The sequence below is a fragment of the Myotis nattereri genome, assembly GCF_964212035.1.
Source record: "Myotis nattereri genome assembly, chromosome: 1".
Lineage (NCBI taxonomy): Eukaryota > Metazoa > Chordata > Mammalia > Chiroptera > Vespertilionidae > Myotis > Myotis nattereri.
Window position 1 is genome coordinate 34,409,899 of NC_138075.1, and position 19,817 is coordinate 34,429,715.

General features: G+C 39.9%; 1 protein-coding gene across 5 annotated transcripts in view; it reads right to left on the bottom strand.

The window, feature by feature from the left end:
• MNAT1 (MNAT1 component of CDK activating kinase) overlaps positions 1 to 12,402 on the bottom strand; it is a 217,440-nt gene extending 205,038 nt beyond the window's left edge. For 4 of the 5 annotated variants that reach the window (XR_013995958.1, XM_081090423.1, XM_081090424.1 and 1 more), the window contains exon 1: positions 12,102 to 12,315. Coding sequence is in view for 4 of the 5 variants with exons in the window: in XM_081090423.1 (XP_080946549.1) it covers positions 12,102 to 12,190 (89 nt within the window). In the remaining variant the exon portion in view is untranslated. Of the gene's footprint in view, positions 1 to 12,101 lie in introns of all 5 variants that reach the window. The other variant, XM_081090425.1, reaches the window with a different exon arrangement.
• Between the last annotated feature and the right edge of the window lie 7,415 nt (positions 12,403 to 19,817).

Genomic DNA, 19,817 nt, shown 5'->3' on the forward strand with positions numbered 1-19,817 from the left:
AAATTGAATTATTAAGACACATGGGACACCAATTCATATATGCAGTGAAAGCAAAAACCACTTCCTTCAAAGAGAATGATCTTGAGATCTTCAGTGTAATTAACATTCCAAAGATATGAGATATTAATTTTCTAGCACTATTCTGCAACATTTTATTTTAATCAACATCAAAACACTCCATTTAAAAAAGAGTACTTAGGGCCCAGCCGGTGTGGCTCAGTGGTTGAGCATCAACCTATGAACCAGGAGGTCATGGTTCGATTCCTGGTCAGGGCACATGCCCGGGTTGCAGGCTCCATCCCCAGTGTGGGGAGTGCAGGCATCAGCCAATCAATGTTTATTTCTCATCATCAATGTTTCTATCTCTCTCTCCCTCTCCCTTCCTTTTTGAAATCAATAAAAATATTTTTTAAAAATAAAAAAGAATACTTGGAAAAGTACTAGGGAAGAAGCTGAGTTAGTAAAAATAAATTCAGAAACTACAAAATGAAGAAATGCTAAACAAACACAAGGTAAAGAAAATAAACATGTATGTACACATAAAACTGAGACTAAAGGAAGTGAATGCCTCAACAACAGTAAGGCCAGCTTTTCCTAACAAAAATCATGCAGTAAATGATGCCAAACTAGCATTCCCACCATCAGCAAGCATAAAACAAAATGTATGAGACAACTGTTTACAGGATTTAGACAATAGGAAGCACAAAAACTATAATCTTTCAGAGATGAGAAACTCACAAAGTAAGCCCTACAATCACCTCTGTTTTTACCTGGAGAAAATTTCCATGACCATGGCCCAGCAAGCAAGAGTTTAAGAGCACAGTGGTTGTGCTAAGCTGAACTGGCATAATTCAGAGCAGTGGATAAGGATGAAATCTGCAAGGCAGAAAGTCCAGAAGTCTGTATAGGGAACCCCCGTAAGTCCTTGGCCAAGGAAGGAGCTGGATATGTGCAGGACAAAACCAACCAAGGCTTAAAAGAGAGTGACTGAGAAAGGAATAAAAGGTAGTTAAGAAGTGCTAGGTCTGGGTACAACTTGGATTTCCCACCAAGCCATAGTAGAGAAACCACATGAACACCTTATTAACTAACACCTCAGACATCCAGTGGAGATACCAAAATGGCCTCAACTGAGAGTAAGAACTGCATCCTAGATTAAAAGATTTATTCTAGATTCACCCGAACAAGCCTAAAATCAAACCCCAAAGAGTTTTAAAAGTTTTAAAAGTTTGGAGGTTGAGTTGCACTAAAGTAAGGAAACACATTGAGCTCTGAACAAATCCATGATAGCCAAAATTAAAACCAAGCCTACAAAGTTCAAGGTGATCAGCCAATTTTACCTACAAGAATTTAAAAAACAAACAAACACCTCATAGCCTGGCCAGTGGTTGAACGTCGACCTAAGAACCAGGAGGTCACGGTTCGGTTTCTGGTCAGGGCACATGCCCAGGTTACAGGCTAGATCCCCGATGGGGTCTTGCAGGAGGCAGCCGATCAATGATTCTTTCTCATCATTGATGTTTCTGTCTCTCTTGCCCTCTCCCTTCCTCTCTTAAATCAATAAAAAAAAATTAAAAAATAATAAATTAAAAAAACAAAGCTTCATGGAGAGATAACACATTCAGAACCCCTAAATTGTACCATCTCCACAAGCCAGTAAACAACTGAAAAAAGTACTAAACTTGAAAAAAGAAAAGTGTGACCTATGGTCAAAAAGAGGGCATAGCCCTGGTTGACGTTGCACATTCATTAGTGCGCCAGCCTGCACAGCAAAGGGTTACAGGTTCAACTCCCCATCAAGGGCACATACCAAGGTTGCAGTTTCAATACCTGGCACTGGTCAGGGCATATGTGGGAAACAATCAATCAATGAAAGAGTTCACATTAATATGTCTATGTCTCTCTCTCTCTCTCTCCCTCTCTCTCTCTCCTTCTCCCTCCCTCTCTCTCTCTCTCCCTTCCTTCCTCTCTCCCTTTCACTCTCTCTAAAAAATCAATAGAGAAAATATCATCAGGTAAGGATTAACAAACAAACAAACAAAAAAGAGAGTATAGTAAAAAATAGTCTAACATATTTGTAACTGGAGCTCCAAAATGAGAAGAGAGTGAAAATAATGCAGAAAGAATCACTGAAATTTTCCAGATAGGATGAAAAAACATTGATTTACAAATCTTAGCTCAGGAAACCTCAACTAGATGAATACAAAGAAAACCACATCTTGCCTTATCATACTCAAATTGCTAGAAACCAAAGATAAAATCTTGAAAGCAGTCCCACAAGATTTTTACATAAAGGGTACCAAAGATATGAGTAACAGCTAACGAACAATGAAGATCATAAAACAATGAAATGCTATCTTTCAAGTGGTGAAATGCCAACCCAAAATATCATATTCAGCAAAAATATCCTTCAAACAGTAGGATGAAATAAAAACACTTTCAGATAAACAGAATCTGGGAGACTTCTTCAACAACAGTCCTGGACTATAAGAAATGCTAAAGAATATTCTTCAGGCAGAAGAAAATCAATACAAATATAAAATCATATCAAAGAAAGAAAGAAAGGACACCAAAGATGGTAAATAAGTAGAGGAACATAAAAGACTACATTTCACCACTGCACTAACTAGGATGGCTATAATAAAAAAAGACAAATAAGTGTTAGCAAAAAATGTACAGAAACTGGAACTCTCATATACTGGTGATGGGAATGTAAAATGGTGCAGCCACTTTGGAAAACAGTCTTACAGTTCCTCAAATGATTAAACATAGAGTTATCATATGATCCAACAATTATAATCCTAAGTACATACACAAGGGGAGAAAATCATTTATCCTCACAAAAACTTTTGCATGAATGTTCATAGCAGCATTATTCATAATAGCCAAAAAGTGTGTGGGGGGGGGGGGGGATGTCCATTAATTAATGAATGGATAAATAAAATGTGATAGATATATCAACACAAAGAACTAGCATTTAGTAACAAAAAGAAATGAAGTCAAACAACAAAAAGAAATGGATAAACCTTGAAAAAAATTATACCAAGTAAAAACCAATCACAGAGAATCATATATTATAAGATTCCATTTATATGACATGTCCAGAATAAGCAATCTGCAGAGACAGAAAGTAGATTAATGGCTGCCTAGGGCTAGGAAGCAAAAGGGGAAGGGAGAAGGTTGGGGGGAGAATTGGAGGGTGATGGTTAAAATTTCTAAAATTGACTATGGTAATGGATGCACATCTCTGAGAATATAGCAAAAGCCACTAAACTCTACGTTTTAAATTAATTAAGGTTATGGTATGTTAATTATCTCTCAATAAATGTGTGGTTTTTTTAAAGACTTTTTTTATTTTCTACATTTCCTTAAAGACATCTGTTTACAACAAAATTAAGCCCTAGCCAGTTTGGCTCATGTGGATAGTGTCCACCCAAGGAATGAAGGGTACCAGGTTCAATTCCGGTCAAGGACACATACCTTGGTTATAGGCTCGATCCTGGCCCTGGTCAGGGCACGTGCAGAAGGCAACCAATCAATGTGTCTTTCACATCTGTGCCACGCCAGCACAGCCAAGGGTTCAGTGAGCCTGAGGGGGGCGGTGAAGGATGTAGAAAAGACGAAGAGAATAAGCTGAGTCTAGGTCAGTGACGGCGAACCTTTTGAGCTCGGCGTGTCAGCATTTTGAAAAACCCTAACTTAACTCTGGTGCTGTGTCACATATAGAAATTTTTTGATATTTGCAACCATTTTGATATTTGCAACCATAGTAAAACAAAGACTTATATTTTTTATATTTATTTTTTTTAAATATATTTTATTGATTTTTTACAGAGAGGAAGGGAGAGAGATAGAGAGTTAGAAACATCGATGAGAGAGAAACATCGATCAGCCGCCTCCTGCACATCTCCTACTGGGGATATGCCCGCAACCCGGGGATATGCCCTCAGCCGGAATCGAACCTGGGACCTTTCAGTCCTCAGGCCAATGCTCTATCCACTGAGCCAAACCGGTTTTGGCTTGATATTTATTTAAATATTTAAATGCCATTTAACAAAGAAAAATCAACCAAAAAATGAGTTCGCATGTCACCTCTGACACGCGTGTCATAAGTTCGCCATCACTGGTCTAGGTGGATCCTCCTGTGCCTGGCTGAGGCCACAGAGAGAGATGCAGACGCAAGCTGAGCCTTTATTTTATAGCCAGAGGTAAACAAGGTAGTGGTCACCATAGTTACAATGTTCTTGTGAGTTTCACTTGTTTTGGCAGCACTAGCTGCACCTCCCACAGCCCATTAGCTACCCAGGTAAGATCTAGGGAGCTGATAAGGTCAAGCATAATTATGGTAAGAGGGCTGTGCCCTCTAAGCTAGGACTTGTTTGTGGCTTTGACAACAGGTCAGTCGGAGGCTTAAACCTATAGCCCAGTGGTTCTCAACTTTCCTAATACCATGACCCTTTAATACAGTTCCTCATGTTGTGGTGACCCCCAACTATAAAATTATTTTCATTGCTACTTCATAACTGCAATTTTGCTACTGCTATGAATCATAATGTAAGTATCTGATATGCAGGATGTATTTAGGCGACCCCTGTGAAAGGGTTGTTCGACCTCCAAAAGGTTCGCGACCCACAGGTTGAGAACCGCTGCTATAGCCGCTCCCTACATACATCAATGTTTATCTCTATTTCTGGGGTGGGCAACCTTTTTGTGAGTGCGTGCCAAAACCAGCAAAATCTCTGACTCAAAATTCTTCTGCGTGCCAACCCTAATTTTTTGAGAACATGTTACGCCTACTTGATATCTCTTAAGGTGTACATATGTGAAGAACCTTGAAGAAACAATAAAATTCATTCAAGCGACAAACACACAATATATGATGATGAAAAATACATTTATTTTTTAATGTATGCATGTACACTGATAGTCCGACAGAAAACTTTATAACTCCATTTGGTACTATCAGGGGGACTTTTGCTGCTGCATTACTGATGACAGAGATTTTACATCAAGTTTATATTTCATGACCTTCAGAGATATGCACGAGCTACTACTTTCATCCATCAGGCTACTCCTATTATGAGACTTAACAAAATTCATCATTGAGAACAAAGATTCACAAGCGTATGTGGATGAAACCAAAACACTGGTCGGATCTAGGAAGGCAAGAGAGTTAAGGCAGAGGCATAGAAATTGTTCTTCCCCTCTCTCGTCAATCCATGTCTATGGTCTTTAAGATAACTTGTTTTGTAAAATTATTTATTTATCTAAGATGCACCTACACTGAATTTATCTGAAAAATAAAAAAGTCGGTATTAAGAAAAAAATTGTAAATGGAAGATTATAAGAGAGGGTTTCGCGTGCCAGCAAAAGTTACTGGCGTGCCATGTTTGGCACGCGTGCCAGGGGTTGCCCACCCCTGCTCTATTTCTACCCCTCCTTCCACTCTCTCTAAAAAATCAATGGAAAAATATCCTCAAGTGAGGATTATAAAAAAAATAACAATACTGAATCATATATAGAAGTAAAGGACAGGACATCATCAGCATAAAGGACAAGAGTTAAGTAGAATTATTTTGTCCATATTTGCAGGGTATTGAAGTGGGAAGTGAAAAATAGATTGTGTCAGATGTTGACTCTAAATAGACTTTGAAAATAATGCTGTTATACCTAGGGAAACCTCTAAAAAATAATAAAAATAACAAAATAACAATAAGGACCTATTGCAATAGGCCAATTATTTAAAATATCAAATTAATCCAAAATAAGGCAGGAAAGGAACAAGAAGGAAAAAACAAGAGACAAATGGAAAGCAAATAGATTTAAACCCAATGACATCAATAATCACATTAAATATAGAGGGACTGACACAACAATTAAAGAGCAGAGGTTGTTGGACCAATCTCTGGGGTTGGGGGGACAAGAAGAGATAAACCAAAAAACTTATATACTTATATGAATAGCCCAGGGACATAGGCAATAGGGTAGTAAATAGGGGGTTGGGAAGAAGAGGGTAAAAGGGAGGGGTGGGGGATGAGAGATACCTGTGATACTATCAACAAATAAAAAAAATATTTAAAAAAAAGTAGAACATGGCCAGCAGAGTCAAATAGGGAGAGGAGGTCAACCAAAATAGAGAGATGAAGGTCCTTGGGCTTTAACCACAGGAAGGTCCTGGGGGATCTTGGTAAGTGAAGTTTTGATTGAGTAGGGTTGTGGGGAGCTGATACCAGAACACAGATGTTTTGTTGAGTTGTACACTTGAAATCTATATGATTTTGTGAACCAATGTCATCCCAAAAGTAAATAAAAAGAAAAAAATGACATTTAATAATGACAAAAGGAAAAATTCATCATGAAGGCATAGCAATTCTAAGTATCTATGTATCAAATAGTTTCAAAATACATGAAGCATAACTGAACTAAAAGGAGAAATTTACAAATCTATAATCTAGTTGGAGTAATTGATAAATGAGAAGATAAATTAGTAAGTATATAGAAGATATGAGTAAGACTATCAACCAAATTGCCCTAATTTACATCTATAATACATCTGTACCAAACAGCCACAGAATACACATTCTTTTCAAATATACATTGATTGCTCACCAAAACAGACCATATGCTAGACCTTAAACAAATTTTCAGAAAATGTCAAAAGACTGAAACTTTATAGTATGTTCTCTTAACACAACAGAATAAAATTAGAAATTAACATTTCTCAAAAGTCCCCTTTTCTAATTCTTCAACCCAGAATGAGTGTTTTTTCCTAATTATTCTGCCCAAAAGAGGTGCTGTCTCCTTATTTGTCCAGCATATCAGTCAAAATAAATAAATATCACTTATGAATTATTCTTTCCAACAATAAATAAAATATAACCTTAATCTGATAAAGCTTCTAAATATAACTAACAATTTAGAGAAAATACCAGTACAAAAGAACAGCCCTAGCTGGTTTGGTTCAGTAGATAGAGCATTGTACTGCAGACTGAAGGGTCCCAGGTTTGACTCTGGTCAAGGGCACATGCCCAGGGTTTCAGGCTCGATCCCCAGTTGGGAGCATCCAGGAGGCAGCCGGTCAATGATTCTCTCTCATCACTGATTCTTTCCATCTCTCTCTCTCTCCCTCTCCCTTCCTCTCTGAAATCAATAAAAATATATTTTAAAAAAAGAAAGAACATATTACACAATACCACAGAGATGCCATCAGCAAAATTGAAACAGGTAACTCTTGCAAACTACCAAGTAACAACAATGAGTAAGAGAGAGAGAAAGAGGAACAGAGGGAAAAAGGAAGAAAGATCTTAACTAAATATGGCAAAATATTGACTTTTATATATCAGGGCATGTTTTGTTTATTCTACTAGTTTGTCTTATACATGTTTAAAATGAAAAAGGCAGATTTAGTAAAATTAAATACATGTAACAGTTTCAGAGACAAGTTTTGCCAAAAATGGTTGGGATAGAAATTAAATTTTTCAAGACTGTAGCTGAATGAGAATTAGATATAACTAACTCCACCTAACGCAATATGCCTTCAGAATTCTATGAAAAAACTCTGTGAAAGTCCCATTTCTTAAAATAGGTGGTCCTGATAAACAAAGAAAAAAATTACTTTTCTGTAATTAAGATAAAGTTCATGCTTGAATTGAAAAAACAAACAAAAATGGAATCCAATCTTCTCTGATGTGCATGCAATCAGGTCATTTAGGTGTTTGCTGGATTGAATTGATACATAAGGGAATATGCTTCCTCAGTTGTTAGCAGTAAAGGGAGAAAAGTATTTTCATGTTTTACCTTTTTTCTCATTTCTACTCCTGTATTTTCTCCCATAAGTAATACTCCTAATTCATCTTACCATAATCCAATATGCCCTACTTTTGGGAAACACTACTACTCACTCCATCACTTGCCTCCTAAAATGGCTTTGCTACTTGCCCAAATGTCTTTGCTACTTGAGGACAGAAACAAAAATCAGAGTGAGTACAATCATGTGATTGCCAGCAACAAGATGGCCCAGTGATCCCTGCCTTATGGTATTCACACTCTGGTGCGTAAATACCCGCCCACGTTGCAACAGCACTGTTCAGTGTTAACAAAATATAGCAGAAGTGATGGTGATGTCACTTCTGTGATTAGATTATAAAGGCTCTGCAGCTTCTGGTTCTCTCTCATCATTAATTCTCAGAAAAGCCATGTCATGAGTAGCCCTATGGAAGGTCCACAGGAGGAACTGAAGCCTCCTGCCAAGAACCAGAGAGTGACCTTGGAAACAAATCCTCTAGTCCAGCGGTTCTCAACTTGGGGGTCAAACGACCCTTTCACAGGGGTCGCCTAAGACCATCCTGCATATCAGATATTTACATTACAATTCATAACAGTAGCAAAATTACAGTTATGAAGTAGCAACAAAAATAATTTTATGGTTGGGGGTCACAACATGAGGACCTGTTTTAAAGGACCAGAAAGTTGAGAACCACTGCTCTAGTCTCAGACAACAGCTTGAGAGAACCTCATGAGACCCTGAGCCAGAATCACTCAGCTAAGCCACTCTCAGCTTCCTGACCTTCGGAAACTGTGTAAGATAAATGTTTGTCATTCTAAGCTAAGTTTTGGAGTAATTCATTAGACAGCAACTGGTAACTAATACAAATAGTAATGCTAAATAATAACATGTTCCTGCTCCTGTCAGACTAACATGTGTATTATAAAAATGCCCAAGTTCAATCCTGTGAAATACATGCTGTACAAACTCAACATACTATCAAATCAAAAGTATTTCACATCAAATCTATAATGTTTTATTACCTACCAGAATAGTGAGATTAAAAAAATAATAATGCCCAGTATCTGCAAAGATGAGTGGCAATAGAAATGTTCACACATAGTTGCTTGTGGCATAATCAATACAGTCTTTTTTGAGAACAATGGAGCAATACCTATCAAAATTTAAAAGTTGCCGAAACCGGTTTGGCTCAGTGGATAGAGCGTCGGCCTGTGGACTGAAGGGTCCCAGGTTCGATTCTGGTCAAGGGCATGTACCTGGGTTGCGGGCACATCCCCAGTGGGAGATGTGCAGGAGGCAGCTGATCGATGTTTCTCTCTCATCGATGTTTCTAACTCTCTATCTCTCTCCCTTCCTCTCTGTAAAAAAACAATAAAAATATTTAAAAAAAAAAAATTTAAAAGTCACATACAATTCCACTAGTTAGGCATTTACCCTATGGTTTACCCTGTTATATCTCATGATATACTTGCCTAAATGCTCAAAGATAAAGATAGGAAGATATAGATAATTAACTCCAGTGAAAAACTGGAAATCTAAATATTCATTTAAAAAACCTGTTAAATCAATTATAGTACACATGGACAAATGAACAGTGGACTATGATCAACTGTTAATAATAAAGAAAACATATACATACTGCTTTAGAAAAGATATCTAAGATATACATAAAGAAAAAATTAAGAAGTTATGTATAATCCCATTTCCATAAGAGAAAATGATGAGATCATTTTAAGAAAATTAAATTAGGATCATCATAATTAAAGCTACATTTTCACATTTTATAGTCTCATTCATTTAAAGGTAATCATTTTTGTGCAAATTTTCCATAGCAAGCTAAATAAACACTATTTTAATTTCATTTTTGCTTAGCACTTATACCATCCACAAATAATAATGACAACGATAGTCAATACATATTGAACAAATACTATGTGACAAAAACTATTAAACACCTCCAAATAGTTTACACATATCATGTAATCCTCAAATAGTGTAATATAAGTAGCACTATTATCTTTACTGTACAGATTTTTTAAAAATAAAACACAAGAAATTAGTAAAGCCACAGAGTCTACAAGAGTAAAGAATTCAAAATCAGAAGTTTGTTCTCTTAGCCAATACCCTCTAGTCTTTTACTCATTTGTTCATAGTTCAAGTGGAAAAAAAAGACTAATGTGTTCTATATCTAACAGGTTAGCAAATAAACCAAAACAAATGCAACACTGGAATGACTGGGACAATTCTTAACTCTTACAAGAAGGCGAAAAGAGACTAAGGAGAGAACAAAAGTAATTTCTAATTAAAAATAGGTATTTTATAAATGTCTAAAAAATGCCACTTATTTTACTGAAATCACATAATCTTCCCTGATGGGTTAATTTCTACTAGGCAGAAATTCCTTCCAGTCAATTACATTTAGTATTCTTCCAAAAAAGCAAATTCCCTTTCTTTGAGCATCACTGTAATAAATGTGTTACTGGAAAATGAAGAGAAACTGAACAAAATCTCTCTAAAAACCTAAGAGGCTGCCCAAGCCAGGTAGCTCAGTTGGTTAGAGCGTGCTCGGTAGGCCAAGGTTTCGGGTTTGGTCCCCAGTCAGGGCACACACAAGAAGCAACTAATGAATACATACATAAGTGCAACAACAAATTGATGTTTCTCTTTTTCTTCCTCTCTCTCCCTCCCTCCCTCCCTCCTTCCTTTCCTCTCTCTCTAAAAAGCAATCAATAAGTAATTATCTTAAAAAGGAAAACTACTTTTGTATAAATAGTCCATATATAGGGTTTGCCTCTAGTCCCTTTTCTATGCATTCTCCTTAATTACTTTGACCTTATTTTCAATCTTAACCCATTCAAGCATGGATAAAGAATAAAAATTAAGATTAGATTAAAATATGTAAAAAGACCAAGGTAATAAAGCCCGTTAAATTCTAACTACAACTAATCGTGCAATGTATGCTTTCCCCAAAGGCTTTGTCTGCCACACTGTAGTTATCCATCCAGCATTCGTTATCTCCAAGAACCCTCAAAGGAACTGCAGGAACACAATGTATGCTCACCCGCAAAGGGTGCCGTACGTCACACGCTTTAGAGAACCACCTCTAGTGAACCACCTCTAACCATAAGACAAGCCTTAACCAGTCCCTGTATTCACTCTTCAAACACTAGTGCACAAACCCAACCTCCCTCCTTCCCCCAGCCCAGCCCCTTCGGAAAGATGGGCCGCCTAGGGTCAGACACCCTGTGCTTCCCTTCCGGCAGGACCCGCTGGACAAAGGGCCCCCGCAGCCTCGGCTTCCCTCCCTGTGAAATGGGCACATCAGTACCTACTTCACGAAGCTGTGGTGGTAAAGAAGTGAGAGAATTCACCATACAGCGCTTAGCACGGCGCCTGGTACATAATGTGCGCCCTGTCCATGCCAGCCATTATTATGTCTCCACAAGTAACCGCCTAGAGCAGCGGTTCTCAACCTGTGGGTCGCGACCCCTTTGGGGGTCCAACGACCCTTTCACAGGGGTCGCCTAAGACCATCGGAAAACACATATAATTACATGTTGTTTTTGTGATGAATCACTATGCTTTAATTATGTTCAGCTTGTAACAATGAAAATACATCCTGCATATCAGATATTTACATTACGATTCTTAACAGTAGCAACATTACAGTGATGAAGTAGCAACGAAAATCATTTTATGGCTGGGGGTCACCACAACATGAGGAACTGTATTGAAGGGTCGCGGCATTAGGAAGGTTGAGAACCACTGGCCTAGAGTCTGGATTTTTCTCCCTTTTCGTGATGAGAACCTAACCGAACTCCATCAGGACAACTGGGCATATAGACGGGGGGGGGGGGGGGGGGGGGGGTGTCAAATTAACCCACAGAGGCAGCAGTATATGCTCATAGTAATTGTTTTCACAGCACTTTCGCTCATTTCAAGTTATTTTTCGTGAAATTAAACACTCCGACCCCCCACGTATTTAACCGGCGACATGTGTGGACCCCAGAAGACAACAGAGCCTGGAAATAGAGTCACGAGGCTTCGGCTCGGAAAGGGGCACGGGGCACCTGACAAGCCCACCCCTGGGAGCCGGCGGTGCAAGCAGGCCCGCGCGGCTCGGGCGGGCGGCTGCAGCCGGCGGACAGCAACAACGCCCCCTTTGCCCATCTTCCTCCCCGCGTGTCAAAACGACGGACGCCTTTTCTCCCCGAAACCAAGGCAAAGCGCCTTTCGGCTCTCTCCTCCAGCCTGGCGCGTCCCCCCCACCCCCACCCCCCAACCCCCCCACGACACCCACTGTCTCCCGACTCACAGAGTGTGTCCGCACACGTTCACCATCAGCTTTAAGGAAGGGTTCCGGTACTTGGTGGTCTTACACCGTGGGCAACCCTGGTCGTCCATAGTGCCTCCTTTCGTATGGAGTCCCCGACGCCTGCTTCTCCACCGCCGCCTCCAAGGCCCCTAAGAACCGACACCAAACAGGTTCCTACCCACAGGCGCTTGGCTGAGACGGTCCCTTTGTGAATGAGCGCCGGCCGGGAAGAGACACTGCAGCACAAGCGTTCCGGCCGCGAGTTTCCCGGTCCTGCCGAGGAGCCCGGGTCTTAGCTTCCGTGAGCCTGCGCAATACCTTGGATTTCGGGGGAGGGCTCCTAACAAGGTAAGCGGTACACAAAGCCTCATCTCTGTGCACCTAACTGAATTTTTTCAAGAAACAGTTTCACTATTAGAAACTTATATTCCATCTTGTTCTGTCTGAAAATATTCTCATGTTTTGAAGGATCTTTGGCTGGTGTACATAACATATTCAGAGTAGTATTTTCTTTTGAACGATTTGATGGGCTGTGCTTTATACTTCTTTATGTCTGCACATTCATGCAAGCACAGAAATACTGTGCATTCGCAGACAGAAAAGTTTGGAAAAGTTATCTAGGATGAAAGTCTCTGCACCGACCCTAAACATTACAGATTCTCACTAAATGACAGAATACTTTTATAAATAATAGCTAGCATCTGCTCTACAGTGATTAACGGTGTCACCTGGCTTAACGGTGTCACCTGGCTCTCATATCTCTTACCCTTTCTGAATAAAAAACTATATTTATTTTCCCAAATATTGAATGGGAGGGGGGGGTCACAAAAGAATATACACTTGATATCAGCAATTCTAAGATTTGAGATCCTAAATCTCTAGAAATTGTAAGCCGTGTTCACTGCATTTATCAACGCTGCAAAGTGAAGTCTGTAAACAGCACTATTAGAAAATAAACTCCTCCCACTGGAAGGGACACATCTAATTTATCTCCGTAACAAGGATTTGTCGATACTTTCTGAATATGTAGAGTACGTGAAAAACGAGGGAATGACTATCAGTAGTGTAATGTGGGGAAAAAATGTTATGACAAGCATTGTCTTGTAATCGGACCCAAATTCCATCAGGAGAAATGGACAAGAATGCAAACTTTTCATAACCCATACAATGAATACCAGCTGTATACCCTCAAAGTAATTTAAACTTTTTGCCCTGACCAGGTAGCTCACCTGGTTAGAACATCATCTGCAATACACCAAGATTGTGGGTTCAATTCCTGGTCAAGGCACATACAAGAATCTATCAATGAATAAGTGGAACAACAAGTCTCTCTCTCTCTCCTCCTTTCCACTTTCTCTAAAGAAAAATCAGTAAATAAAGTTTTCATAGCAGTTTTGCCCTTTTCAATAAAAACATTAAAAGGGACATTCCAACTCCCACTTTTTTAAATAGTGAACCCAGTAGGCAACCCATAGTGTGAAAATACAGTTTGGATTACCATAGGATATGAAGAGGAAACCTAACAAACAACTGAATACCACATCTGGGAAACAGCAGATCAAAGCAGGCCATGGCAGCACAGGGCTTTATATTAGTACTAGAGGCCTGGTGCATGAAATTCATGCACGGGGGTGGGAGCGGGGGGAAGTCCTTCAGCCCTGCTTGCACCCTCTCAAAATCCGGGACCGCTGGCTCCTAACCACTTGCTTGCCGGCCTGCCTGATTGCCCCTAACCACTCTGCTTGCCTGCCTCATCGCCCCTAACCACCTCTGCCTGCCTTCCTGATCACCCCAAACCACCTGCCTGCCTGCCTGATTGCCCCTAACTGTCGCCTGCCTCATCGCCCCTAACCACTCGCCTGCTTGCCTCATCGCCTTTAACCCCTCTGCCTTGCCCCGCCACCACAGCTTAGTCTGGAAGGACATCTGGAAGGTCACTTGGCTATCCGATCTAATTAGCATATTACACTTTTATTATTATAGATATAGATATAAAAAAGTCATGTCATCTGCTTGATCATAATATTGTTTATTAACAAAATCAAACCAAGTGTAAGTTTACTAAAATAGACAATACCAAATGCTGTGCCAACCTGGAGGCTTATTATGCTGCTATTGTCTTACTGAAGAGAACACATCCAAACCAGTTACCTGACTCAGAGTGAGGCTCTCTAAGAATAAAGGCAACTTTTAGGGTCTTTATATTTTAACAGAGCAGGAAACTTCTGGTGCAAGGGTGAATATGACCAGTGAGCAAATGCAATTTTTAGCTATCACAACAATAATCATAGAGCTAGAGACATAGAAATAGTGCTTATAGATTTGGCTGAATTCAAGTGTGGGCTTTATCACTTAGTAGCTATATGACCTCAGTCTCAGCTTTCCCAACTATAAGTTGAGGATAACACTTGTAAAGATTAAATGAGATATTTCCTTTTAAGTGCTTAACACATTACTTAGCACAGAGTAAGAGTTCAATAACTGTTAGCCATTATTAATAGTAGTATAAATATTATTAGCAATATTATCTAAAAGAGGCAATGTAATGTAATGAGAAGAGCCTATACCTTGAAATCAGACATACCTCTTTTTTCTAAATCTCTATTGTTGAAAGTAATACATATGTCCCCTTTTTATCCCCATTGACCCCTTCTAGCCTGCCCCTGCCCTCTGCCCCAGGCCTCACCACACCAGACAGGCCTGTTTTTGAACCAAATTTCTTATTCTCCTTTACCTGTTTCCTTATATGCTGCACAGGAGTACTATAATGGTTAAATTTCATGACATGTACATATACAAAGGCCCTACTACAATGCCTCATACATAATAGAAACTCTGAAATGTACACCATTATTACTGGTAGGGGTCACTAACATAGAATGGTCAAAAACCTTTGAGAAGGAAAGCACTAATGGCAACAGATTTCTGAATCAAACAGAACCTCAGCCTATGTTAAAACCACCAAATTATCAAATTTACTACATTTCTGAAGACAGATGCACCTGGACCACTCTTCCCAAATCTGCTCATCCGCTAGCATTCCTATCTCAGTTAAGAGTAGATTCTACCTGTCTGGGGCAGTGTTTTTCTCAAATGCACACCCTCCTTTTCAGCCCCAAGGCTATGGATCCAGGCTGGGTTTTCCTCATCTGAAGAGCACATTTAGATATCATCCCTCCTCCTCCCCCAACCAACAACTTAGGAAAAGCAGATCCTCTCCCACAGGCCTCTGGAGTTCCAATGGGCCTGTTAAGGCAATGCTGATCCTCTGGCCTACGGGTTGACATAAAACCCTGAGTGGACCAATAAAAAACTTCCCTAGAATTTTTCAAATTGGCCGTAAGGGAAAAGCAGCACCGCCTCTTTAACGACGTCAGAGAATGTAAGCTGGGAACAACTCCTGAGAGCCCTGGTTCTAAACCTTCTGGGGAACGCTCTTTGAAAGATTAAAACTAATTTGAGAAAGGCAGAGACAAGTGAAATGACACCATGGGTCTTCATTTCACTGACCTGCTCTTCACATTGTTTGGTATCATGATCCAATAAATTCATATTTTGTCGGAGGCCAGTTCAAGTGGGGTTTCCAGCCCCTGGGGAAATTCATATCCCCACAAAAAGGCAAGAATGCTGCTATCCCTAAGAGACCACTAGAACCTGACACTCATTCCATCTCTGCCAGGATCTTCTCCCTCCATTATCATTACCCATGAAACCCACTAAGTCATCCTCCTGTTACCCCCTAGTCATCAGTATTCCCACAGGCAGGTAGCTTGGTCACTGAGAACTCCCAGGCATTACATCCAAGGCTCCCTCTACCAGCCTTAACTATTCTCCGCATGTACGTTTTTAAAACCCCAGGAAAGTATTCTGACTGTTCTAGTTTGGGGCAAGTGGCCATCCCTGCACCTATCAACTATGGCCATGATATTATGTAGATATAACCATTGTAGAAGGACTACTCTGTCCACTCCACCACAGCAAACTGAGCGTTTCAATCAAAGCCCTTCATAGTTTTTCCCCAACATGCCTTTTAAGCTAATCTCCCACCACACACTTAGATAAAACATATTTCAGACACACTGAATTACTCAGTATTTTTACATAACTTCATGGCTCCATGCTTTTACTCATTTTGTTCCCTCTGCCTCTAATGAGCTCTCTCCTTTTTCTCTCAAAATTCTTGTCCTTAAAGGCCCAGGTAAAAAGCCACTCCTCGTTGCCCTTTCTCCTTTCAAAATTAGTCTCTTTACCCTGACCATTCCCACACCCTGTATTTACTTATGAATGTTTTGTCTCTCCCACTGGCTTTTATACTCAGGATCAGAGACCCCAATCTATTCATCTTTCTATCTTTCAGTACCTGATGCAATACTTTGTACTTAATGAGAACTCAATAAATGTTTGGCAAATAAATGATCCTTTAGAAATGATGACTACATATCATCAACCATTGGTCACTAAATAACAATGGAACACCTCCTCTACCTGGAAGATAGCTTTAGAACCTAGTTTTCTTAATGGTACCAGTACATAAGCTTTCTGAAATAGAAAGAATGTACCAAGATATGTCCCTCTGTCTTTCAGGCCAGCAAAGTCAGCCTTGAGAAAGAAATCTCCACTCTTGGTGGCAAAACCATTAAATATATTCAAGCAGGGTGTAACATTCTGTGCTGGACCAAATTTCCTTCAGTACACTAAAATGGCAAAACATTTCCAGATACTCTCATCACTATCTTCAGGCAGGAAGGAAAAGATACAGAAACAAGAAGCTTGATTTTCACTCTCACACAATCCCAGCCTCAACTCTGTTTTCCCAAATTACAACACAGCTTTAGACTCTATAGCCGCACAGCAGACTCAATGTTCACAGCATGGCAGGCATAAAAAGCGAGGCAAACGTATTCATCAATTTTACAAATCATTTGGCCAAACTAGTGCTCTAAGGTGCACCCTACACACCCTCAAGTCTGGTGTTCCATTGTGGCTGACCATGTTGGAGTCGAGGACTTCCAGTCCACTTTGAATTGCTGCCAGAATGAGCCTGCTAAAAGAATCCAGAGGCTGGTGTTGGATTTCATTCTGGTCCTATAGGAATCTCCTCCTGGAGCTATAGAATACCAATGTAGCTCAGGCTACTGATATCAACAAAAGGTCACTGTTGCTTCTATAGAATGTTGAACTTGGTGCTCTGGAGGCGCTATACAGAAGACATGCAGAGAAACCCAATACATGGTTTTCCAAGTCATTGAATTATATTTGATAGATAATACACCTGAAGACTTCCATAACCTAAACTTGAATAGCCCTGTAATATAAACAAATTAATTTTTCTTAGGCATATACAACTGAAAAGTTTCCTACTTTGTACTATCAGGAGGAAGATAACAAACATTTAACAAAGATTAATTATGTGCCAGGTGCTTTTTGGCACATCTTATCTCATTTAATCCTCACAACAATGCTGTCCACTTTTTATAGTTAAATAGCCAATAAATGGCAGAGCTAGGATTAAACCTATGTCTAGCTAGCTGATCCCCAAATCCACATCCTTTCCACTAAACCACATTATCTCCTGCCTACTTTGCTTTGATAAGTAGGCTTTTAAAATTCAAGGAACTAAATGCAATGTGGTATCCTGGATTGGATCATGGAACAGGAGACAGACATCAGTGGAAAAACTGGTGAATCTAAATAAAGTCTAGAGTTTAATTAATAGTATTGCACCAATGTTAATTTGTTTGGATAAATGTATTATTACAATGTAAGGTGTTAACATTGCAAAGAAAGTATATGGGAACTCTGTACTCTTTTCTTTTTTTGAGAGAGAGAGAGAAAGAGAGAAAGAGAGACATAGATTTGTTGTTCCACTTATTTATGCTTTCATTGGTTACTTCTTGTATGTCCCCTGACCAGAGATGGACATCAAACCTGCAATGCTGGCGTATTGGGACGACTCTCTAACCAACTGAGCTACCCGGCCAGGTCCTCTGTACTCTTTTTGTAACTTTTCTATAAGTCGTAATTACAGAGGCAGGCATAAAAGGTGAGGCAAAAGTATTCATAAAATATAAATGAAATAAAAAATATATTCTTTAAAAAATCAAGGAAGATATTGATTACAGAGACTGTCCTGAAGCTCAATATATAATTGGGCATTTTCAATGGGGGTAGAAACACATGGTCTTTTCCATGACTATGAATTTTAAATCTACTGGAGAGGTCAGTGCTAGCTTCATTAGGGTTGTACAAAAGTACATTAAGTACAAAATCAAATGACATCTTGGTTAACCATCAATAAAGTGCAGCCTGTCCAATGAAAAAGAAAACTTCACCAAGTTCATCATGACAGCAGGTGACCTAAACAGCTGCTCTATAATATGCTGAAGTAGGCAGTTATGGGTAATTGGGAAGCAGAAACAACATAAGGCCACCCTGAAATAAAGGTTAAGATGATGTAATTAAAATGTTGGATTTTCAGAAAAAGCATCAGCAAATGGACCCAACTGACTCACAGTAATCAGAGAAACAGAGATGGGGATCATCCTTTTTTGACTTAAGACCTTACACAAAACCATGAAGGAAAGACACATAACTGCAAAGAGCAGCAGACTACCTCCAGGCACTTCACCTCAAACCAGAGGGCAGGCTTCCATCTGTCTATGTTGTGGAAAGAGCTGCTGATCCTGCATTGATCTCCCCTAGACACCTGCACATAGAGATGATGTTTCTACTAGGAATGTCATCTTTAAAGAATTATTCATATGCTTACATTTTTTTTTAAATGTTCATACAGAAGACTTAATTCACATACTGTTATGTAAATCTAAAGCTTGGATCTCTTCCACCCTACTCACCCTGAATAAACATGGTTAAATATTCTATATGCTTATGTTAAACTTAGTCGGACTGCCAGCCCTTCAGGTGATTTAAGATTAAACACATTTTTTAAGGCTTTTTGTTTTTGTCTTCTCAGTGGGCTTTTTATACCCCTTATTTTAAGGTTCCAAGCATTTTTCTCTTTGGAATTTTAACTTACCTTAAATGCTTCCCCTTTAGAACATTCCCTAGTGCCATCCTGTTATTGACCCTTTTGAATACCCTTAATAAAGAGGTCAGAAAGAGGGGTAAAAGAGAGCAAAAGATAGGGAAGTTTCTGAGTTGTCCTCTTTGAAATTCTGTCATCTGAATATGCTTGGGGGGGGGGAGGGTCTCTTTGTTAAGAATTTCTCCTCCGGACCTTTAGGCCACACAATTGTTATCCCCTCTGGAATCGTCGGGGACTGTCTTTGAAAGGGTCTGTTGTCCAGTTTTCAGGCCGCGTTAGGTAATTTCCCACCCGGGAACATGGCCTGAAAAGAATGTCGGTGTTTTCCTTCAGGTATAGGTGCCTGGGGGTCAGGGGGAGAGGGAAAGGCAAGGGGTGGAGTGGGAGGCGGGTGATCGACAAGGATAGAAACGGTGTCTCCTCCTCCCTCTGAATGCGAAATAGCCAATGAGGTGGCGCCGCCCGGCCGGCCGGGCCGCCAGTGCCATATAGTATGCAGCAACCCGAGGAGTCACGTTGGGGGAACGGCAGAAAGCAGCTATCCTTTTACACTACTTTGCTCTAGCAGCTATCTTAATGGTGACTGCGTGGTCGGGGGGAAACCTGATCGGCCAGATCCAGCCGAAACCGGGAGGGAGGGAGTGGGCTTTCCGGAGGGGGGGAGGGGGGAG